The 24,910-nt window shown below is 36.6% G+C and overlaps 1 protein-coding gene across 1 annotated transcript in view; it reads left to right on the top strand.

Moving 5' to 3' along the window:
• LONP2 (lon peptidase 2, peroxisomal) overlaps positions 1 to 24,910 on the top strand; it is a 98,257-nt gene that overhangs the window by 52,636 nt on the left and 20,711 nt on the right. Inside the window, exons 9-11 of the mRNA XM_029206889.1 lie at positions 5,888 to 6,038; positions 7,893 to 8,019; positions 11,935 to 12,068. Of these exons, the coding sequence (XP_029062722.1) occupies positions 5,888 to 6,038; positions 7,893 to 8,019; positions 11,935 to 12,068 (412 nt within the window). The remainder of the gene's footprint in view (positions 1 to 5,887; positions 6,039 to 7,892; positions 8,020 to 11,934; positions 12,069 to 24,910) is intronic.

Below are 24,910 nucleotides of genomic sequence, written 5' to 3'. Positions count from 1 at the left end.
CGAACCCGTGTCCCCTGCATCGGCAGGCAGACTCTCAACCACTGCGCCACTAGGGAAGCCCTATTCACATTTTTATGTAACCAATCTCTAGAACTTTTCTGTCTTGCAAAACTCTATACTCATGAAACAGCAACTCTCCATTTCTTCCTTCCTCAGTGCCTGGGAACTATCATTTTCCTTTCTGTTTTTATAAGTTTGACTAATCTATTCATCTAATATAAGTGGAATCATACAGACTTGTCTTTTTGTAACTGGTTTATTTCACTTCGCATAATATCTTCAAAGTTCATCCGTGTTGTGGCATTAGTTTTTTTGAACATATATATAATAGCTGATTTTAAATCTTTGTCTAAGAAGTTTGATATCTGGGCTTCTTCAGGGACCATTTCTGTTCACTATTTTTTTTTTCTTTTACTGATTTTAGGCCATAGTTTTGTATTTCTTCATGTGTCTCATAATTTCTTTGTTGAAACTGAACATATATAATGTTATAATTTTTGAATATATAATTAGATTTCCCCCTCTCTCAAGGATTTGTTGGTTTGTTGTTGTTATTTGGTTTGTTTTAGTGTTTTTCCTGGTCTCTTTCTGTAAAGTCTGTATTCTTTGTCATGGGTGGCCACTGAAGTTGCTGCTTGTTTAGTGGTCAGCTAATGGTAGGACAGAGATTTTCTTAAGTGCCTGAATCAATAGGTCTCCCACTCTTTTCCAAGGGGCTCTGTGCTTCACTTTTGGGCAGAGTTTATAACTCTACCTTAGCCTTCGCTTCCTGCTTCTATACAGCTTCAGTGTCTGCCAGAGGTGAGCTTTGAAGCCTTTCTCAGATCTTTCCTGATCATATTTAGACTCCTATACATATATATAACCTAGATTCCTAGGAATATTTCAGAGCTTTTCAAAAGCCTCTATGAATATCTCATCACCCAGATTTTTTTCTTTAAGTTTTTTGATCAGCCTCTTGTTAGTCCCAACTGGTAGCGGTGCCTCAGGCAGCTGCAGTGTTAAACAATTGCTGTCGGTTGTTTTTGACAAATGCCCTGAGTATAGGGCTGTTCACACAGAGTGTTCTCTGAGTCAGGTCAAATAAAGATAAATCCTGAGAACTGAGCCTTTCCAAGGAACTTTCAGACAGGTGGGTGACGTTCTCTGGGGATATGGCTTCTGGGGAGCTCTAATCTTATTCTGCCCCTTACAGGGTTTGCTAGGCAACTGGTTTTCACAGCTCTTGTGGTTGTGAGGCTATTAGTTTTCAAGGCTACCATGAACTTGGGAGAAGAGGAGGGAGTAAAGCAAGTTAATAGACCATAAAGCTTGTTATATTTACTGAGATTCAGTTGTTTTTCTTGAATAAGAAAATGTTGCGGTGTGTGGGCTTCTTATTGAGGTGGCTTCTTTTGTTGTGGGGCACAGTCTGAATAAACAGGTTGTTGCAAGTTAATTTCTAGAATACTGAAAAAGTTGATTTTGACAACATTTGCCAGTTCTCATTGCTTTTATGGAGGAGCAGATTTTCAGACTTCCTTAGTCCCTCGTTCTAAAAATGCATACTCATACATTTATTTGAATTCTGGGCTTAAATGATTTCATTGCTTCTGATCCTTTTATTTTGATATATTTGTTGTTCAGATGGAATATATCTTCAGGTTACTTTTTTTTAAGGATTTGTTTATAGATTATGTTTTGAGGCCCTTTATATTTGCTAATGTCTCTTTGTTGTCTGCACCAGTAATCCCCATATGTTTTGTTCACATATTCCATCAGTTAAAATTTTTGAAAATATATCTCTCTATAATATAAATACATATGTAATAAGGGTGTATTAGAATGCTAAGGCTGCCATAACAAAAATACCACAGATTGGGTGGCTTAAAGAAACAAACGTGTATTTTCTCACTGTTCTGAAAGCTAGAAGTCCAAGATCAAGTTGTTGGCAGGTTTGATTTCTCCTGAGATCTCCTCCTTGGCTTGCAGATGGCTGCCTTCTCAGTGTGTCCTCGCATGACCTTTTCTCTGTGCTTATGCATCCCTGGTCTCTCTCTTTCTTCTTATAAGGACACCAGTCATATTGGACAAGGGCCCCACCTTTATGGTCTCTTTTAACCTTGACTATCTCCTTAAAGGCCCTATTTCCAAATATAGTCACATTGAGGGGACACAGTTCAATCCATAACAAAGGATAAATATGTAATATAAACATAACATAAATGTACCATTGTACTAATGTTAGATACTTATATGTACAACACACACAGAATAAATTTTTTAAAGTAAAGTAATTATTTTTAGTGAAAACAATGTATTCTAATTAGATAATTGTTTTTATTTTATAATGTGGCTATCAAAGCTTATTCCAGAAGTAAAAGTGTCAACTCTTATCATTTTCTTGTTGTTCACATCTTTGCCTCTATTATCTTTAATGATACTTTGCAGGAATTTTTTTAATCACTCCGTTCATCCATTTATATTCTGTAAAAACAGTTAATCAGGCACACATGGACTGCAGTTGTGCTATAATTACATTTAAAGCAGATGAGTGAGGGCCCCACATCAGCCTGGTATGTTATAGGATTTCTACTCTTCTCTTAGAATATCTCATGTGTGTAACGTGTATTCCAAGTAAGGGCATTACTTCATTTTGTATATTAAATATTTAAAAAAACAATTTCTTTCTAGTATTTATAGATGCATAAAGATGAATATATGTACTCATATTTTCTACTTGCACTTTGGTGGGTTATTCTAAACATTCCACTTTGGTGACCACTGATCTAAACACAAAATACAGATGTAGTCACAATTGGGTAGTCGGTTCACAGGTGTTCACTTTGTTATCCTTTGTAACTTATGTGTTGTGGCATGTATTCTGTGTAATAAAATATTTTTAAAGCATTTTAAAGTAGTCATAAGTTTGCTTGAAAATTCTGTAGTTGTTATCCTAACATTCTGTCATTTATTATTGCACACGAGGAGTCTAAGGCTTTTCAATCTGTAGTGTTGAGTCTTCTAGAATATTTTCTTGGTTATTTCTTTAATTATATCTGATTTTACATTTGCTGAGACCTCTTCTTTAGTTATATCAATTATCTGTGAATTAGATATCTTTATTTTTTCCATATATTTCCCCTACATAGCTTTACTGCCTTTTTCTGCTATGCTCTGGACATTTTTCTCAACTTTGTCATCATCACTGATTTAATTTCTATAGTATTTGTATATGGCTTCCAGAGTTGATTTTAGTTACTTTATTTTACTTTATTTATTTCTTTTACTTTTTGTTGTGGAAAATATCAACCATAACAAAAGTTGATAAAATAGGATAATGAAGCATAAAACTTATAACCTACCTTTAACAATTACCATCTCATGACCAATCTTATTTCATCTATTCCTACCCATTCTCCCTCATCCCACTCCTATTTATTTTGAATCAAATTCCAGACATCATATCTTTTCATAAATATTTTAGCATCTATCCCTAAAAGATATAGACTTTTAAAAAGTGTCACCATACTATCATACTTAAAAGATGACAGTTGCCACATCATGTGTAATAAGTGGAGTATATTCCTGGATTGCCTACAAACATCTGTAGTTCTTCTTTTGCCAGAAACTTACTGAAGAAAAATTCTCAGCGTACACCTCTTCCCAGAGTTTATCCCACCTCTGACTTCACGTCCCTAAGAATAAAATGTCATATCACAGCTGTTTCCATTCCTAGTCGTACTCCGTAGGTAGGAATTATAGTTTCGGGTTTATGTAGAAATACCTTTTAATCAGGAGAAGAGAAAAAACAGCTCTGGTCATTCTTGGAATCTGCTCTTTTATGTGGGTGAGTTGGAAGGCCATGGAAGCCCTGACTCTGAAGTTTGGGGAAAAAGTAGAGGTTTGATGGCTAGAAAGTTCTGACTGTAATTCTTGTCCCTCCATGAACTCACCAGTTTACCTTAAGGTTTCATCTGAGTAGTGGTTCCTAGAAATGATTTTTATCTGGCAGACTAATGATTAGTATTTCTGATGTTGTTTAAACTCTACATATCTTTTTGTATTTTCCTAAACAAAAGACGGAGGTAGGCAAATTGAGCATCACTGATTTTCTGTCCTCATAACCTAGGTATCCTGTAATACACTTTAAAAGACCTCAGTCATAACTCAGGAACCTTGCTTTATTAATTTTTCTACTTTTTAAAACCTCAGTGTCTTTCGTTTTATGAATTCATTTATTTTTTATTTATTTACTTTTGGCCGCGTTGGGTCTTTGTTGCTGTGCACAAGCTTTCTCTAGCTGTGGCGAGCGGGGGCTACTCTTCGTTGCGGTGCACAGTCTCTAGGTGCACGGGCTTCAGTAGTTGTGGCACGCGGGCTCAGTAGTTGTGGCTCACGGGCTCTAGAGCGCACACTCGGTAGTTGTGGCCCCTGGGCTTAGTTGCTCCACGGCCTGTGGGATCTTCCTGGACCAGGGCTTGAACCTGTGTCCCCTGCATTGGCAGGCAGATTCTTAAGCACTGCACCACCAGGGATGTCCCAAAACCTCAGTGTCTTAAAATTTTAAGGGAAAAAAAAATTACTTCACTTGAACAGTAACATATCCAACATGTATGTATTAAATTTAATTATAGCCATTAAATGATAGATTTTTATTTAACTAGACAGTGGGTTTAACTAAGATTGCCATACATAGATAAACAGTTTTCAGGTAGTTGGTAGACAGTAATATTACACTTAACCAATTTATGCTGAACATGATTAGAATTGTCTTTGATGACTTGAAAGTAACATTTTTATAACATTAAACATTATTAAGTCTTGTGAAAATATGAATAGTAGAACTTTCTAGGAATTGTATTCTAGATACACACTGAGTTGCCAATAACGATGAATGTTTAACAAAAGTTAAACATTCAAGAGTTTTCAAGAGTAAAGGGCTTCGAATTAACTTGTGGATATATTTAAAAACAAGTAAAACTTTAGAAAGGGAATCAGAAGCAAGAAAAAGATAGTTATATAATAAAATTGTGAGTGGTAAGTATTTTAGTCATTTTGCTTCCTTTTTGCCTGTGCATGTCAACCCTATTTATATCTATACTAACCTAGTCTAAGTGAAAGTGGTAATATGTTGAAGGTTAGAACATGTGGAAGCCACTCATTGCCTTCTTTTAAGTCCAGTGTAGGCCTCTTCACTGCGTGTGCCTATGACTTGGAGCATTTGAGCAGTAATCTAAGAAGATATATTCTCCTTAACATACAATTGTTCAACGTTTTAAGAACCTAATTGGTAAATTATCTCATTTATCCAACTAAAATATTTTTAAGAGATAGTAATATTTTGCTCATTATAAACAGAAAGGTTTTACTTTTTTAAAAACTGTTAGGGGAATTTCCTGGCGGTCCAGTGGTTAGGACTCCGTGCTTTCACTTCAGGGGGCGTGAGTTCGATCCCTGGTCAGGGAACTTAAGATCCCACATGCCGTGATGCAACCAAAAAAAAGAAAACCTGTTAAAGACTTTCTGATAATGTTTGAGGAGGAATATACTAATTATTATTTTACCAGTTACCTAAGAATTTCAAAATGCTGTACAGATTTACTTAATATTCCCATAGCAGGTAAGAGAGGGTGTGTTACCAAGAGGGAAACTTGTTCTGCAGGATTGATAACTTATTTATGGCCACACAGTGAGTCATTAGTAGATTTGAGAACAGCTTGAATGGCTAATTTTTGCTTCTTTGTGCTTACATATGTTCAAAAAATTTTAGTTTTAGTGTTTAGTTTTTAGTGTTATCCCCATATTTCCCAAACTAACTGTATTGAGCAGAAATATCCTGTTTTAATTTATACAGCTTTCTTTTGGAACTACTGAATCTGTTTAAATGTTTATTGTTCTCCCACAGGTGTTGGATCCTGAACAAAACCATAACTTCACAGATCATTATCTAAATGTGGCCTTTGACCTTTCCCAAGTTCTTTTTATAGCTACTGCCAACACCACTGCTACTATTCCACCTGCTTTGTTGGACAGAATGGAGATCATTCAGGTGCCAGGTACTTGATTTGTAAACAAAATCATTATTTTGTTAAATAATGATTGTTAAATAATGATTTTGATGAATAAAAAGCTATTTCTTGCTTTTCTGAGCATAACTCTTTAAAACTGGTCAAGCTGTGGAGGTTTGAGTAAAAAGTTGATTTGCCAGTGTATGATCTTCAGAAGTTCTGAATCTGGCATATAAACCAGCTTTTATATGTTGTAGATTCAAAGTCTACAAAATTTTGCAAAATTTTGTTTGTTTTAACCATGACAGACAAGAGTGTATGTACATTGTATACAGCATAACACTTTCAGTTTTAACTTAGCATAAAAGAATGATCATTTTTATGCAAAACAAGATATTCTTCTTTGAAGCAATTTCTAAAATTATAGATAAAAATAATTTATTTTTTTAAAAGTCAGTGTCTAAAACACAAAAATAGGTCTTTACATACCCAGTGTAGCTTCCTGTCTATCAGATTTTGAAGTTTTTACCATCTCTTGGAAAGTAATCATTTATTCTTGTTAAGAAATACGTCCTAAAACTTTCTCTTTATTACAGCTGGCCTCATTTTTATATAAAAGTACAGAGTGCTTTTAAATTCTTCTTCTTTATAGTTGAATCTGCCAAGTAGTTATATACTTTTTTTTTTTTTTTTTACCATGTCTTCTCCTTCACTGGAGTGTGTAAAAAAAAGTCCTTTAGTTACTAACACTAAATAAATCCCAGTGTTTTCACCTTATTTAAATTCCTCAGAATTATTTTTCCCTAGAAGAGATCAAATGTCAGTGGGTATCTTTTAAAATAAAAATAGAGTATAATCTAAATATATATTTCATATTAAACTGAAATATATTTTCACCCTCCAGTAAATGATAATTGGATTTCTTAGTTATCTGCAAACCCTGCAGGTCTCTGTATTTAATTTTAAAATATGGTGGAGAATTTTAAACTTGCTTTGTGCCTATTTATAACACTAAAATAAGTAATGAGATCCAGTTGCCTGGAAACTCCAAATCAAAATCCATAAGATATACTAACGTGAAGTGAAATAATCAGGGCAGCTGCTGCAGAGGTGGACATATGATGCCACCTTCTTCTGCAGTTTTGGTTATCCTATCTTCTAGCATTTCCGATATTTTTAATTGCCTTTTTCTACTCAAAAGATGCCTTGTCAGTTCATCTTTTTAATTTTTGCTTGTTAAATGGAAAGGGGCAATTATTGTGGGGGACATTTGTTTTAAAGACAAAGTAAATTTATACTCGTTGAGGCTTTTAAGTAGATAAGACCACGAAGTCTTTTAAATATATAAATTATGTATAATTCCAACATGTAAGGCATAAAACTTTTATAGGGAAGTCTTAGTTTCTGTTTTGTTTGTTGCTAAAGTTTATAGTCGGAGTTCTGGAAATAGCTCCTTTGCAGCTCTTCCCTTGAAGTCTTAATTGAGGTCTCTGTTGTTGCTGCTGTCAGTTTTTTCAATTATGTGTCAAATTATGCTAAAGAAAAGGGATGTATTATTTTCCTATTAAATAATAAAAACTCACATTTGAGTTAAGGAGGTAATTATATCTAAGTTAATGAAACAGATTTTTTTCTCTTCTTTGAGAGATATATCATTAATCAGAAGACTTTTCAAACACTGCTTACTTAGTAAGTGCTTATTTTGTTTGTGAAAAAGTTGGAAATTTTAACAATTATTGATTGGAGATTAAATTTCTTTATTCTGATTATAATCTTAGTTGAAGTCATACTTAAATTCATTCTAAATCCAAGATCCATTGCATCTGTGTTGGATTTATTAATGAAGCATGGCACTGTGGAAGCAATGTGAATAATCACAAAGCAAAATCGCTTCTTTTCCAGGGTATACACAAGAGGAAAAGATAGAGATTGCCCACAGGCACTTGATCCCAAAGCAACTGGAACAGCATGGGCTGACTCCTCAGCAGATTCAGATCCCTCAGGTTACTACTCTCGACATCATTACCAGGTTAGTCAGCCGTCCTGAGGCTTCAATAATGTTCAAATCTGAAAACGAGATTCCTATTTCACTGGCAACTCACAGCATCCATTTCTCTCTCTCTAGCAGATTCCCAGCAAGCATTTCCATAACTATTGATTTACACAGGGCTCTGTATTAGGCAGAAATTCACAGGGAAGGCATTTAGAGTATCTTCATAGATAACTAAGGACTTCAGTTGAGCCAGAATTTCAACTTTTCCACTGTTGCAATATAAGGGATTAATTTGATAAATTTAACAACCAAAAACATGGAAAATATTGAGACACCTTTTATGTCCCAGAATCTTGAAACTTGAATTCTCCTGAGAGTGAGATGGTACTTTCAGACATCAGTTTTAAGTTATTCAGATTTTCTTTTCTTCTCTTTGAGAGATTTTTAAAAAATCCTTAGTGTTTTCATCTTCAGAATTAACACCAGAACAACAGAGAAGGTATTTTCCCGAGTTAGCTACCAATTGGTTAAGCCCATGGCAAGCAGCACATAAATTATCTGAGTTGAGTATTGCTGAGTCTGATTTATAGATTGCATGTTTGAATGGAAAATATATCCTGTTGAGAACTTCTATCTACAATAGCCTCTCACAGTTTTCCTGGCTCAGTATTGCAGGTCTGTTGCATCATCTGGCAAATTGTGTCAGGCTGCCAGGACTCCTCATGCAGCCCGTTCCCAGTAACCACTGTTTTTTCAAAAGAAGTGAAGTCTCCCTCTGTTTTGAACTTTGACTTAGAGTTTGGCCAGTCAGGCTGCTTTTTGATCTAAGCCAGCCTTCTTAAGGAAGTCTATTTGGAAGTCTGTTTAAATTTACTTATGAAACAAGTAAGACTCAATCTGACCTAGGAGTTCCTTTTCTTAACTTGTGATTTATTGTGTGGATAATGCCAGGGGAAATAAAGTAGGTGATTTCTGCGCCAGAGTCTTCCAAAAATATCATTATTCCAGATAATACCTCTCATGTCTTTGGGTAACTTTCAACAAGTCACTTAACCTTTTTGATAGCTTCCCCATCTGTAAAATATGAGTGATAGAGAAAAATATCCATTCATAGCTTATCTGGAGCTAAATACTAATGACTTGAAGAATAATCACTATTTGTATTTCCCAGTTGTTGCCTGGAGAATTATTTCTTTTTTATATACTTTTTAGCTCAAAACGTCAGCTATTAAAAGCTGTGAACATTAGGAAATTTCTCTGAGCAGTTTTAATTTTTATAAAAACAGCACAGGTATTTGCTACTCCAGGCAAGTTTTGGGTATTTAGTGAGTTACCCAACTTTTAGGACATAGGCTTTCATCTTTCATGCGTTTTTCATCTTTTCCTGTGTCGTAGTCATAGACCCATACTGTTTGGGAGGAGGGGAGGAAGTCTTAGAAGTCATCTAGTCCTCCTTACCTCCCAGGGTAACTAGACTGCTTGAATTACAGTGCTTACTGCAAACCACTCCTTGGTGAGTAAATATAATTGTTATAAAAGAGTTTTTATATTCACCTCCCTATAGTTTTCTCATTCTGCCCTATATGTACACCTAGAATCTAATTCCTCCCTTGTACAGCCTTTCTGGTATTAAAAAAAAATGCTGTCAGGTCCACATCCCATAAATGTTCTCTTCTTCAGGCTAAATATTCCTATTCTCTTTTTTTTTTTTTTTTTTACATCTTTATTAGAGTATAATTGCTTTACAATGGTGTGTTAGTTTCTGCTTTATAACAAAGTGAATCAGTTATACATATGTTCCCATATCTCTTCCCTCTTGTGTCTCCCTCCCTCCCACCTTCCCTATCCCACCCCTCCAGGCGGTCACAAAGCACCGAGCTGATCTCCTGTCCTATTCTCTTTACCATTCCTCTTGACCCACTTTCAAGACTTTTCACCTTCCTGATTAGTCTTCTTCTGAAAGATTTCTGTGATGTCAATGTCTCTTTTAAAATAAATACCCAGAGCAGAACTCAGTGTTTCAGACATAGCCTAAACAGTTCACGGTGTAAGAAGACCACTGATTTTCTTACCCTCTGACTGTATTATTTTATGACTGTCTCGAGATTCTTAGCTTTTTTTTTGTTGGTTTTTTTTTTTTTTTTTTTGCGGTACGTGGGCCTCTCACTGTTGTGGCCTCTCCCGTTGTGGAGCACAGGCTCTGGACGCGCAGGCTCAGTGGCCATGGCTCACGGGCCCAGCCGCTCCACGGCATGTGGGATCTTCCCGGACCGGGGCATGAACCCGTGTGCCCTGCATCGGCAGGTGGACTCTCAACCACTGTGCCACCAGGGAGGCCCGAGATTCTTAGCTTTTTTAGGTTATCCTCTTGCCTATTGCACATATAGTTACCCAACACCTTTAGTTCTTTGAATTTCTGCTGCACTTGGTCTATCTCATTCCATCTTTATAGGGTTGAATTTTTTAAAGCCCAGATGTAGACGTTTATAATTATGTATATTTTAATATACATGTTAGTTTCAGCTACCATTGCAGCAAATTGATTTTTTTTTTCATCTTGATTATCATCCAGTACGTTAGTTTTATGTCCTCTGAAAATTAGCATCTTCATGATCATCTAGTCATGGTTAGGAAACATTAACCAATTCTTATTTGACATTGGTGATTCTTCCATTTTTGGTTTAAAATTACTAAACCAAACCAGCAGTTGTGTCTACGTTCCTCCAGTCGCTGTTAATATTATACTGTCTGCATTAGTTCCTAGCCCATGATTGTTCCAAACACCTAAAAAAGTTTTTTTTTCTTGTTGTTGATGTCCTTATTATTTTTGGCAAGCTCCAGTTCATTCTGAACTTCCTGGTACCATTTCTGCATGTTCAGACCATCCCTCTGTAAGCATCTTCAGGCCCTTCTCTTTCATCTTTTGTCCAAACCCTTTCATCTGAGCTCATCAAATAGTTGTCTAGGAAGCTACATTGGGTTTTTGTTTTTGCATGTTGGTTTGTTTATTTTTAAAGTGCCTCCCTATTTTCTTTCTTACTGAAATTACATGCATTTGTATAATATGGACTTTATTCCTTTATCTTCCTATTCCTTTGATTGAAATTAGTTTTTTACTTTAGAGTGTTTAGCCAAGAATTTTATTTGTCCTTTCTCAGAACTTAAAAAATCTGCTTCCCCAGAGTCTTGAATATATGTCTGGCTGCCTAATCAAATCCAGTTTTTCAGATAAAACTGCATTCTCTAGCTGATGCTGTCCATTCAAACTCATCCAGAGCTGGGTGGCCAAAATGATTATACTGTATAAAGGATGATGAAGTGGCTTATGGAATTTGAGTCTAACATATATGTTTTTTAAGACAGCTCTGCTTAACCACATTTAGAACCTTTTCCACTATATCACAATGCTTGCATCATTAGCATGTTTCTTTCTTTAGAAGTCTCTACAATGAAAAGACACTAAATAGAGGTAATTAGCACAGTTCCAGGTAAAGACTAGATTTCTGTCTCCAATTATTTTTGCTTTAGTTTGGAAAAAAAATTATTTTTCTGATTCTTTCAGCAATGTTTCATGTGTAATAAATTTATCAGAATTTTCTTAAATCGACAGATTTTAAGAAAGCACTTACACATATCATCAAGGAGTAAATCATGTTTTATGTGCTGCTAAATTTACTTTGGCGCTGTAAATTGAAGAACCAATAATTCACTTTTAAGTATAGCGTAGTGGTCCAAGATATTCTATATAAAAGGAAAAGTTGTAGCTGGAAATACTCTGAATATTTAAGAAATAAGAATACAGAGGAATTTTTAAAGGTGAGGCAGTTAGTACTCAGGAAACTGTAATAAACTTGTAAATGTACACTTCCTTTAGGATAGTTGTTAATCACATGACTTCTATTTTTACAGGTGGTGTTTAGCCAAAAATAAAATATTTTTCTTTGATGACAGGTACACCAGAGAGGCAGGGGTTCGCTCTCTGGACAGGAAGCTGGGGGCCATTTGCCGAGCTGTTGCTGTGAAGGTGGCAGAGGGACAGCACAGAGAGGCCAGGTTGGACCGTCCTGATGTGGCTGAGGGAGAAGGTCTGTGACTTTGATCTGGTGCCTACAGGCTTGGTGGCTAGGGGTAAATGGCAAAAAAAGTTGGATGTGGAGGGAAAGTGTGGGGTGGTCCTTGGAGCAATGGCACATATTTCTCCACTGGTAAATGCATCCAGTGAGTAAGTAAAACTTAATGGTTGATGTATTTTATCAAGAGGATTCTTTTCTACAAATAATACAGAGTTTTAGCAGGAATAATACTTAGTATTAATGCTTTAGGGATATTTTTTCTCCAGCTTTGTAATGATGGTACACTTTATGTTTGGGTTCTGGCGTTCTCATTTTTCCTTCTGATCCAGATTGTTAAGTCATTCAATATTTATAGCATAGAAAGTTGCTACAACAGTAAAAAGAAAAAAGAAAAGAGAAAAAAAAAAATCCAAGCTGTCCAAGTACTGCAAGGGCAGATCTTTGTTCTCTGGAATAGCTTCATGTGTAATATTTGTTTTTCTCACACATTTTCTTTGATAGATACACATTTAAGATGTAATTTAAACTATTTTTTCTTTGAAAAAGGATTGTGGAGGTGGTGACAAGGAAAAAAAGGGAAGGAGTCTATTCCTCGAGTTAATGACACGTGGACATTTCCTTCGGTGCCCAGTTAAAATGTCTTAACTTCTTGCCCCAGGCCATGCTGCTGCGTAGTTGCCAAAATTTGCTTTCACACACATGACTTGAGTAGTAGAGAATCTCTTTACTCTTTCATAGGAAAGAGACTTAGTAGATGTTCTACCATTTCCGTAGGTCTTTCTAGAAAGGACTTTGATGAATATGGCTGAAGAACCATATCACAGACCATATAATTTGTGGTAAGCTCAGTAGAACAGATGCAGTTAAACATCTTCCCTGCTTCTCCTTCTATTGCTAAGCGCAATACATTCAACCGCAGTATTATCATCCAAAGAGTAGACTTTCCCAAATCCTCCTCTTCCTCACATGTGTTGCACCCCTGCTCGCACTGTGCCTAGAACCTCACTGGTTCATTTCTCCAGAGAGTGAACCTCCCACCTTCTGTTGAATTGGGGAGGGGGGGTGGCCCTTGTTATGTGGAGTAGGAGAGGGATCTTAAACCCATAATTATTTCTTACAGAGACTTAAAAAACTTGTTGTCTTTAGTCCCACTTCTCACCCATCTTTTCAGGAGTACCTCAAATTCCTGAGCCTTTGTGGATAACCACCGCACCCCCACCCTCACAGACATTAAAGTTTCCACATTTTCTAGCCTGCTAAGTGTTTATTACTTCTTGCCCATCTACTTGCACTTATCCAAAATGTTGTCAACATCTCTTTTCTTCTTTCTTACTCTTTTTGTTCTTGTGGGTTTATTCTTTTTGTTTGTTTGTTTCTTGTCATTTTAATAGGATTTGGAGAGGAAGTTTAAAGATAAACACATGTTCAGACCACCATTTTCAGAAATCTGAATTTTTAAAACGTACCCTAGGTGAGTGATAGCCTATTAAGAATCGTGTCACTCGGTGTAGCTGACAGTGACAGTGTAGAACTAATGTTTTTTTTTTTATCTTTTTTCCCTTTCTAAATATATGGGCTAGATCCTCATGAGTTTCCCCTTTTTATTCTTAGAACACTCCCTTCGTGCTGTGGCCTCTGGCACCCGAGCCTGTGTCCTTTTGTTCTTGTCTGTGATGTAATAGAAAGGCAGAGAGTGAAATGAGTTTATCTGGTTAACACATTTTGAAAATTGTGTTTAGGATTTAGACAGTTTATTTTGGAATTTATAATAACACATACAGAGGGATTTGATGTTAAGAGAAGCGTTCCATAGTTATACAGTGCTTATATACATCCATTAGCATATTTCTAATAACATCTGTGACCACATTAGCTATTTAAAGGTAACCCAGAAATACTCAAGAACTTGTTCAGCTTGTGAACCGTGTGAGAACATCCAGTGTTTCATGGTAACATTTATTTGGTTTTTTTTTTTTTAAATCCATGATTCACAGAACAAATCGTAAAAGATAACATAGTTAAGCAGACTTGGGTGGTTAAGATATTACCTAGGACACCCATATGAATAAATAATTAGGACAAGTAAGTTGTCTCTTGAGAGGATGATTTTGATTGTAGTTCTTATTAGAGATACATGGACTCCAAGCTGGGTCTTACATTGTAAGATACCCTGGAGTATGTAGGTGACTCTCCTCCAGATTTTAGTAAAATAATTATAAGGTATCCTGAATTGATGTTTACGACCTCAACCAAGCCAAAAGAAAAATTTCTACAAAAAAAAAGTCTCTATTGGGTTCTCATGCCACAAAGTTCAAATGCAGCTAGCTTAGTAACTGAAAGTTGCTCATTAAGAAATGAATTTCATAAAATTACAGTCTAAAATAGAAGTTTTTTTAGAAATTTCAAGTAATGCAGTGAGGGAGCTATTTTTAATGTTAAAAGTATTGCTGGACCTAGAGTTGCTGCCAGGAAGAAAAGTAATTTCAGGCCACAAGCTTTAAAGACAGGCAGAAACCTCAGCATATCGAACAAACTTTCTGGAGTAGGCCCAGAAATACTGGTCTGTGAACAGTTGTCTTTGTGTTTGTGGGGTCTTAACTGTCAGAACAAATAACAGAGTTTAAAAGGCGGGTGAGATTTCCAATTGATTTGTGTTAGAGGAGGAATATTTATGGTTTTGGTCACTTCCCTATAAAGTATGGGAATTATTTCATAAAAGCAGCACTGCCTATGTTTTTCTGTATGTTATTAGTGTGTTCTGAATTGCCCTTTTCCTTTCTGGGATATTAGGTTGAAAGATAAAAGTTGGCAGCTAAAGTTTTATTCTGCTTTTGCCTGCCTTTAGCCAAGGACACACATGTTCCATGTATTCAGTTTTGCAGATTTGGATGTTTCTCTCTAAAGCGTTAGGCATATGTCCATTTGTTCAGTCACTCATGTACCGTATATGTCCAGTTAATATCTAGTGAGATTTTTTCATCAAAAATTATCCTCAGCAAAGAAAGATTCACTTTATAACCAATCTTTATAAAGTTTCTCAGAATATGGAGCACTCTCAATTATTTTTGAAAAATACGGTATTCATTGGAGGAGCTACATTAAACTTAATGTACCTCAAGATGTTAGTTTCTTAACTGTTCTCATCGACGTCACCTGAAAATTTGCTTAGGAAAAAAAGAGACAAAATTAACGGGTTTAGCAGTTATTCATGAAGTGTGTTAGATGTTATTATGAATAAGCCTTTTAAATGTCACTTAAAGCAATATGTATGTGGTTATGTCATGGAGATCTTAGATAAACACTTAAAGGAAAAATGAATTAAACTAGCTGACTTATGGTAAGTGGGGGTGGGTACTTTGGATGAAATTTCCAGTGACAGCATCAAACACGGTTTCAAGAATGACTGCATCTCATTTAGTCTTGATACCTGGTAGTGTAAATCCTCCAGGTTTGTTTTTCTCCAGGATTGCCTTGGCTATTGTAGGTCCGTCAAATATCTGTGTTAATTTTAGAATCAGCTTGTCAATCTCTACCAATAAATAAGTAAATAAATAAATAACACCTTCTGATATTTTGATTGTGATTGCGTTGAATCTGTAAATTAGTTTGGGGAGAATTGACAATTTGATATTATCAAGTCTTCAAGTTCATGACTAGCTTCATTTATTTGTCTTAATAAATGTTTTTAAGTGTTTTAATCGTTTTCAGTGGTGAGCTTTTGCATATTTTTCTTTAGATATTGAATATATTCCTAGTTAATTGATCCTTGTATGTGTGTATCATTATAAATAGTATTTTTAATTTTCTAGTTTTTTTGGTTGCTAGTATATAGGAATACTACATTGACTTGTATCCAGCAAACTTGCCAAATTGACTTATTAATTCTTACTGTAGACTCTTCTGGATTTTCTACATATACCATCAGTTATCACAAGTGCAAATAATGTCAGTTTTTACTTTTTCCTTTCTGATCATTATACCTTTTATTTCAGTTCTTTCCTAATGAACTAGCAGGGACCTCCAGGAAGGTGTTGAATAGAAATAGTGACGATAGACAAAGGAGGTAGAAAAAATGCCTATGAAGAATTACCAGTCTCTATAGCCTTTGTTTCGTACCTTTGGGTGACTTGATTGACTATTATAAAATCTTAGTTGAGTAGGATTCTCAGCAGCTGTCTGGTTTGACCCTGATTTGATTCATAAGTCCCTTCACAGAATTCCCCAATAAACACTAAGCCTTGCCTATTTGACTCTGTTAACAGACACATCATTATAAACTTAGCTGTCTACTTCCCAGTCCATAAGAAAACAGAAGCTGTAGATTGGAAAAAGGGCTAAGTGGTTGGGTGGTATGAATCACAAGCATTAGGATTTGATGTCAGTGAAAACATGCCTATCCTCTCATGATAGATGCCCTGGGCCCCCACTGGCCACAGAACATTGGGCTGGCTAGACCACAAATCTAACTCTAGGAGTTTCTCTAGTTCAGTCTGGGTCCCAGTTTGACTGAATTGCATTTCGACATGTATTGTTTCTCTGATATGTTTGCCTTATGTAGGACAGTGAAATCAACCTAATATAGTGGAAACAGGCAGATATAATATCCTTAATTTTTGGTGTATCCTTTCCAGACTTCACAGTTAACAATGCATCAAAATAAAATATTCAAAGTTTACAGCACTATTCTCCTCCTTCATTAGCTTAATTTTCCTGGGTCACCACACTCTTGGCTGTCAGCAAGAGTATGCCGGCTGGAGGAGAGGTATCCTGCCTGCCACTTTAGCAAGTCTGCTCATTGCTGGAGCGGGGCGGCGGGCAGATGCTGAGAGGGGAGCCGCATTCTGATGGGCCTTCCTCACTTTACATCCCACTCATTTGCTAGGGTAGCTTTTTCCTTAGCCTTTCTTGGGTCCTTTTCTCTGGAGGAATCATCTTCTGTCAGGCTGCATTCAGGGCTCTTTGTTGTGGCTTCCTGCCATTGACTTCTCAGACCCTCAGCATGCTTTACGATGGTTATTTTAAGCATGAATCCTTTGTAACCAAAACAGGAAGCTGTTCCTGCAGGAGAAACAAGTGGTTTTGATCCTTTCAGCTCTTTTGTTTTTTCCTACTAGTCATCGCCAAATCTGAAGCATATCCATTCTCTTGTCTAATGTCATGAATTTCTTATATTAATGGAAAATACTATATATAATGTTTTCAGGAAGTAACCTCTGAGCTTTGTGTAACTTTTTGCTAAATTCTTTTGTCTTTGACTTCTTGGAGCAGTCTTCTAACTGTTGCAGGATCTGTCCCTTTATCTATTGGATTTTACATTATTCAGTGCTGTGTAACAAATTACCCCAAAACTTAGTAAATCAGTTAGCAAGTGTTTATCATCTCACTGTGTCTGTGGGTCAGGGATCCAGGAGCAGTTTAGCTGGGTAGTTGTGAGGTTCTGGTCAAGCTGTCAGCCAACTGGAGGTTCAGCTCAGGGGGGATCTGCCTCCAGGCTCACTGATATGGCTGTTAGCTGAAAAGGGTTCCGAGACCCACCCAATTCCACTGTGTACGTGGAGGCTTCCCCACACCAACAAGCAATTCTGGGATGCCAGCTGGGTGTCTAAGAATTCAACTCAATTCTGACACTTACCTACCTAGAGACAGCATCCGATTCCACAGGCAAAGGACTCAGTCTCACAAGACTGCCCTCCACTAGAGGCAGGTCATACACCAGGGTCATTCCCTGTACTTCGGACTGACTGGCTCAAATTGGAGTTTCCCACGACCCCCTCCTTGGGCTTAATTTGCTAGAACGTGTCACCAAACTCAGGAGATGCCCCCCTTTACCCACTAGATTACCAATTTATTATAAAAGGATATTAAAGGATACGAATCAGCTACATAGGGTGAGGTTCGGAACAAAGGAGACCACGTCGTCGTGGAGCCTGGGGCCTGGCACCCTGGCACAGGGAAGCTCTCCAAAAATGGACCAAAAAGCTGTCCTTTGGGGGTTTTATGGAGACTTTGTTACTTGGTCATGATTGACTAGATTGTTGGCCAGTGGCGACTGATTCAACCTCAGACCCTTCCCCCCTCCCCAGATACCAGTGGGTGGGACAGAAAGTTTCAACCCTCTAATCTCCTGGCAACCAGCACCCATCCTAGGTGCCCCTAAAAGTCACCTCATTCACATAACAAAAGACAGCTTTATCACTGTCAACACTTAGGATATTCTAAAGGCTTTGGGAACTGTGAGCCTGGATGATGGGCAGATACAGATGAGAAACACTTCTTAAAATCACAATATCTCATAGCAACCTGGGTTCCTTGCTGACTGTTGGCCAGATGTTGAGGTTCTCGCCACTTAGGCCTCTTCCTAGGCTCAGGACACGGCTGTTGGCTTCCCCAGAGAGTGTGCTGTGCAAAAGGGAGAAACAGAGAGCCCAAGACAGAAGCTGCAGGCTTTTATAATCCTCACTTCTGCCACATTCCGTTTGTCATACAGACCAACCCTGTGAGAGATGGCACTCCATGGGAGTAGGGATCATTGGGGACCATCTTGAAGGCTGGCTCTCACAGATTTTTTTTTTTTTACTTATTTTAAAGAAGGTTATTATACATTTCGTTTCTATTAATACAACCCCCGTTCCTGAAGATTGAAATAGTTTGTTTAGGGTTTTAAAGAAGACCTGTGGTTTGGGTTGTTAACAGAGAGTGGAAATTTCTGTGCTGCAGGAACAGTTAAGAATAGCTGTATAACTCTGTTGGCTGGACCTTCAGGGGAGAAAAGCTTAATAAGACCCACAAGCAAATGAATGATTCTTTAGTAACAACGGAAGCAACCTTTACTTGTCAGCTTTTAATGTGGATTTTGTTGATATTGTTCTTGTTTGTTTTGTTTTGTTTGAGGACATAAAAACTTTGTTAGCTGTTTTTAATAAAGTGAGGCTAATTGAGTCGTTTCTTATTACTTGGTTCCAGTTACATATAAAAATCCTCAAACATTTTAACCCAAATCCCATATCTTCCTTTCTGGCTAGAGTTAGAACAAAAAAGAGAGAGTAATTTGTATGTTTGCCTCTGAACCCAAAAACCACAGACCAGATGCTTGGGCTGTTTATTTTAAATTGTTATAATAATACTCAGAAGTTAGATTTTTAGTTTCTGAAGAAACGCCTACGTCTGATGTTAAGAGGTCTTTGAATACAGTGTGACAAGCCACAGTTTTAGTGTTGTTATGGGGGCTGAATTTAAATTGGCCTACATTTTCCTAATCTTTAAGCAGCAACTTTGAGAATTTCTGCACATCCTTACAGAATTTACTGATTTAAAAGGCTTGTAGCAGTTCAGTAGTCATCACAATCTAAGACGCTTTATTATCAGAAGGATTTTTCTAAGCCAGCATTTAAGTTTGTGCTGTTGAGTATCCATCCATCAAACTTAAGCTTAGTTCTTATTAAAGACCCAGGTTGCACAGATAGGGCTAACAAGTTTTGATTCATTTTGCATTTTTAGTATTTAAAGTCTTGCTTCATCTGTTCATGCTTATCTTTCCTTTGATTGTATTAGTGACTCGGGACAAATAAAATTTTCTAATAGTCAAAGGAACAACTAAGGTTAACTGTTAAGGAATATGGACTTCAGAGAGTTTTAGTACCAGGGCACCTACCTGGCTTGCTGATTCTAAAGCTTTGGGGGTTTGTAGGGTTCTGTTACAGCTAATTGGATTTTGCATACCAAGATCTAATTAAATTTAGCTTAAGACTTTCTATGCTAAATCCTTTGCATTTGTAGGGATATTAGGCAGCATGTTGTGTCCATACATCTAAAATCAAGTGGTGTTCAAATTTGAGATGAAAGTGTTATATTGGTATCTACTGCCGGTATCATGAAGATATTCTGTTCTTACATTTATGCTGATTTACTGATTGTTCCCTCTTCAGTACTGGCCTGGTTTAAGAGATTTGTTTGCCTATGTAGACTGGAAGGAAGCTGTAATAAAGGAAAAATCCTACTTACGTAAGATAGGAGACAAACGTTTGTTATTTAAACTCTATTTGGAAACAGGAAAATCAAATATTGTCTAAAAATTAAAAAGTCATTGTTCCATTTAATGAATCATATAGGAAGATACAGTGGCCTTTGGGTGTCATTGACATATATTATCAAAACCAGCCCTAAGTTACAAGATAGTAAAACAATACTTCTAAAAAATACTACAAAAAAAAAAAAAAACCGCTACAGATGGTGTCTGCATCTTAGCTGCTAATCCAAGTAATTCTCCAAGACTATTTTCTGAATCTCTAACACAGGAAATGAGATTTATTAATGCAAAAAAAACCCCTGGGAGACGGTACAAGCTCTCTTGTCTGGTATAAAGTTAGGGTCCTATGTTTTGGACCTTTGTATAATACTAATTTATTCAGTAAGTGAGTCAACTAACAGTCACTGAATACTTATGGTATGCCGGGTTCTAGATTGGATTCTGGGAAGGAGATGAAAGAGAACTAACAAGTATGTAGTCCACTGGGGGAGATAGATATATAAACAGATAATTTTTAGATGTGGGATAAATGATGGTTTTTAAAGTGCTGTAGAGGCATTGACTTGATCATTGAAAGCTTCATTTTATTTATTATAAATATTGTAGCTTTTAAAAGTTGCTTTTAGTAAATCGAGATAAAATGGTCTTTTATTTACCTTAGAATTGATTTGAATAGGTAAATAGATGGAAAAAAAAATGTTTTCCAGATACCTTTTTTGATGTTCTTTATTTTTATGAATAGATAACTATTACTAAAATTGAGAAATGGTTCACAATCCTAATGTCCATCTATATCTCAACAGTTATTATATAGAAATGTTTAGTAGGTAGAACTTGAAAGAAAATGTATTTGATAATGTTAAGGTTGTATTATCGTCCCCAAAATAATAAAGAAAATATTGGCAGAAAGGACTTAAAATATTTTATTGCTAGCATGAAGGTTTTTCTGGGCATTTGATCCACAGATTTCCCCATTACAACTAGTTCATTTAAAAAAAAAAAAAAAGAAAGAAAGAAAGAAAAACAGATTGAAAATATGCAGGCACAAATGCTTTGGCAGCCAGGGTCAGTAACTTGAATCTCGGTTGCGTGTAGCACACTTCCTCTGGCTGGGAAGATGGTTTTTTGGAAAAGATTAACCTGAAACTGACAGACAAATTATATAGTTGAAAATATTCAGGTTTCTCTGATTTGTTTTTAGATATTTTGTTTTCCCCTTTCTGCTTTCCTAAGAGAAGGCTCTCAAATGCTTTTTACCTATAGTCAATTTAGCTTTGAGCCACATACTTCTATTATCTTGTAAGAAATAACAAAGCCACTTATAATCTCAGCATCTCATCTAAATTTGTAAAGTAGACTTGGTTTTTTTTTTAAAAAAGTAGTTTTATAACTGCAGCCATACAAATCTCTCTTCATGCCTAAATGGGGTCTGGATCCATGTTTGCATACCCATGTATGCTGAGGAATTGAGATGTAAACAGTATTCCCATTCATTGGTTCATACACGACCTCTCTGCCAACTACCTGTTAATATACCTAGTAATACACGTCCTACGCCCTGCACACAAATATAGTTCAGCCAATCTGTAAGTTTCATTTTGCTGCTTCTTCAAGATGCAGGAGCCCAGTGTGATTGGATTCAACTTTCAAGAAAAAATTTTAATCGTTCGGTAATAATTTTGTCACATACTTAATTTTCATTTATTAAAAATCTTTATATTTACTTGACAAAGCCAGTATTAAAGACCTGATAGTTTCTTGGCAAATCAAAGTAATGATTAAGTGTTTTGGTGATTTGTCATTTGTCCATAGATGTTATTAAGATTTAAGAATGCAAGGGCTTCCCTGGTGGCACAGTGGTTGAGAGTCCGCCTGCCGATGCAGGGGACACGGGTTCGTGCCCCGGTCCGGGAAGATCCCACATGCCGCGGAGCGGCTGGGCCCGTGAGCCATGGCCGCTGAGCCTGTGCATCCGGAGCCTGTGCTCCACAGCAGGAGAGGCCACAACAGTGAGAGGTCTGTGTACCGCAAAAAAAAAAAAAAGATTTAAGAATGCAATAGCCAGTCACTATGCTGTACACCTAGAACTAACACAACATTGTAAATCAACTGTACTCCAATAAAATGAAAAAAAAACAAAACAAAACGCAGTAGCCAAATTCAACTTAATTCAGCAGACCATAATTCAATACCTCTATTGTATAAGGCACTGTGATAAATTGGTATGGTAAGATTAGAGTTCATCTAGTCTGACATTTTACAAATAGGGAATCTAGGGCGCAGTTTCTTACCCAAGATTTTGCTGCATAAATGTTAGTTGTTTCCTGGGTGGCGGTTACTCCTTCAGTTTAAAAGGGATTCCAGTGGGAACTATGATTAAAAAGGTAATTTGATACTATATGGTGGTAGATCTTGGATGCACCTCTTAGAAGTTAAGAATTTGCTTAATTTGTAATGAGAAACTAGTAAAGATTTTAAGTCTGGAAATGATGTAATTAGAGTAGTGATTTAGAAAGATTCATTTACAAGTAGTGAATAAAAGGGATAGTAGGATAGGTAGAGAAACCAAATTAGAAGGCTACATCGTGGTCCAGGCAGGAAGGCTAATTGTCATTATAAAGTTCCTGTTATTTGCTAGACTCTGTCCTAAGCATTTTACTTGTATTTACTCATTTAATCCTTTAATGACCCTGTAAGATAGGTATTGTTTTTAGGCCCATTTTACAGATGAGAAAATTAAGGCACAGAAGATTCAGTAACTTCCCCAAGGTTCACAGGTTGTAAATGTCAGTCAAGATTTTAATCTAGGCCGAACAGCTCCAAGTCTAACCTCAGTAGCTATACTATGCTTTCATTATTCCTATATATCCTATATCCATTATCCTTATAACAACTATTTGAAGTGTAGGTACCATTTTTCTCTTTTCATATGAGGAAATGGAGCTTAAAGAGATTAGGGAAATGAACAGTCCGAAAGTGAAATTAAGAAGGCAGTTCCATTTACAATGAACATCTGAAAGACTTAAATACTTAAGAATAAATCTCACCAAGGAGGTGAAAGACTTGTGTGCTGAAAACTACAAAACACTGCTGGAAACAAATTTTTAAAGATCTAAGTAAATGGAAGGATATCCTGGTTCATGGATAGGAAGACTTAACATTGTTAAGATCTACAGATTCAATGCAGTCTCTTCCAAAACTTCAATATCCTTTTTCAGAGAAATGGAAAAGCCTATCCTCAAGCTCATGTGGAATTGCAGTGGGCTCCAAATAGCCAAAACAATCTTAAAAAAGAACAAAATGGAGGGCCCACATGTCCCGAGTTTGAACTTTCTACAAAGCTACAGTAATTAGCTGGTATGGTACTGGCATGAGTTCAGACATAGAGACCAATGGGATAGAATAGAGGGCACAGAAATAAAGGGTCACATATATGGTCAGTTGATTTTTAATAAGGATGCCTAGACCAGTGGGGAAAGGAAAGTCTTTTCAACAAATGATTGCCGGGAAAACTGGATATTCACATGCAAAAGGATGAATTTGGACCTTTACCTTATTATATATACCACAGTTAACTAAAAATTGATCACTGACCTAAACATAAGAGCTAAAATTATAAAACTCCTGGCATAAAAGGTTTGGGGAAAATCTTCATGACATTACATTTGGCAATGGCTTCATGAATATGACGCCAAAAGCACAGGTATAACAAAAGAAAAAATAGATAAATTGGACTTCATCAAAATTAAAAACTTTAGTGCATCAAAAGACACAGTCAAGAAAGTAAGAAAAAACAACCTATAGAATAGGAGGAAATATTTGCAAATCAAATGTCTGATAAGAGATTGATATCCAGAATGTATAAAGAACTCCTATAACTCAACCAACAAAAAACAGCCCAGTTCAAAAATAAAGGACTTGAACGGACACTTGTTCCAAAGAAGATGGACAAATGGCCCATAAGCACATGGAAGGATGCTTACCATTGTTAGTCATTAGATAAATGCAAATGAAAACTACAATGAGATATTACTTCACACCTAGTATGATGGCTGTAATAAAATAAAGTGGAAAATAAAAAGCCTCGCATTGGTGAAGATGTGGAGAAATTGAAACCCTCGTGCATTGCTGGTGAGTGTGTAAAATGGTGCAGCTGCTGTGGAAAACAGTCCATCAGTTCTTCAGAAACTTAAATGTAGAACTACCATGTAACCAAGCAATTCTACTTCTAGGTATATATCCAAAAGAGTTCAAAGCAGGAACTCAGACAATAGCAGTGTTCATGGCAGCATTATTCACAGTAGCCAAAAGATGGAAACAACCAAAGTGTACATCAAAGGATGAATGGATAAACAAACTGTGGTGTCTGCATACAGTGGAATATTATTCAGCCATAAAAAGGAATAAAATTTTGATATATATACCACAACATGGCTGGACTTAGAAAACATTATGCTTAAGTGAAATAAGCCAGACACTGAAGGACAAATATAATTCCACTTAATATGAGGTAGCTAGAATAGGCAAATTCATTGAGACATAAAAGTAAAATAGAGGTTACCAGAGGCTGTGGGGGTGAGAGAATGGGAAGTTACTATTTAATGGGTTCAGAGTTTATACTGAGATGATTAAAAAAAGTTTCGGGGGCTTCCCTGGTGGCGCAGTGGTTGAGAGTCCACCTGCCGATGTAGGAGACATGGGTTCGTGCCCCGGTCCGGGAAGATCCCACATGCCGCGGAGTGGCTGGGCCCGTGAGCCATGGCCGCTGAGCCTGCGTGTCCGGAGCCTGTGCTCCACAACGGTGAGAGGCCACAGCAGTGAGAGGCCC

This window comes from Monodon monoceros, unplaced genomic scaffold, assembly GCF_005190385.1.
Source record: "Monodon monoceros isolate NGI ecotype Baffin Bay Population unplaced genomic scaffold, NGI_Narwhal_1 Super_Scaffold_10, whole genome shotgun sequence".
NCBI lineage: Eukaryota > Metazoa > Chordata > Mammalia > Artiodactyla > Monodontidae > Monodon > Monodon monoceros.
The sequence above is the reverse complement of the archived record's forward strand: the minus strand, read 5'-3'. Positions and strand labels throughout refer to the sequence as shown.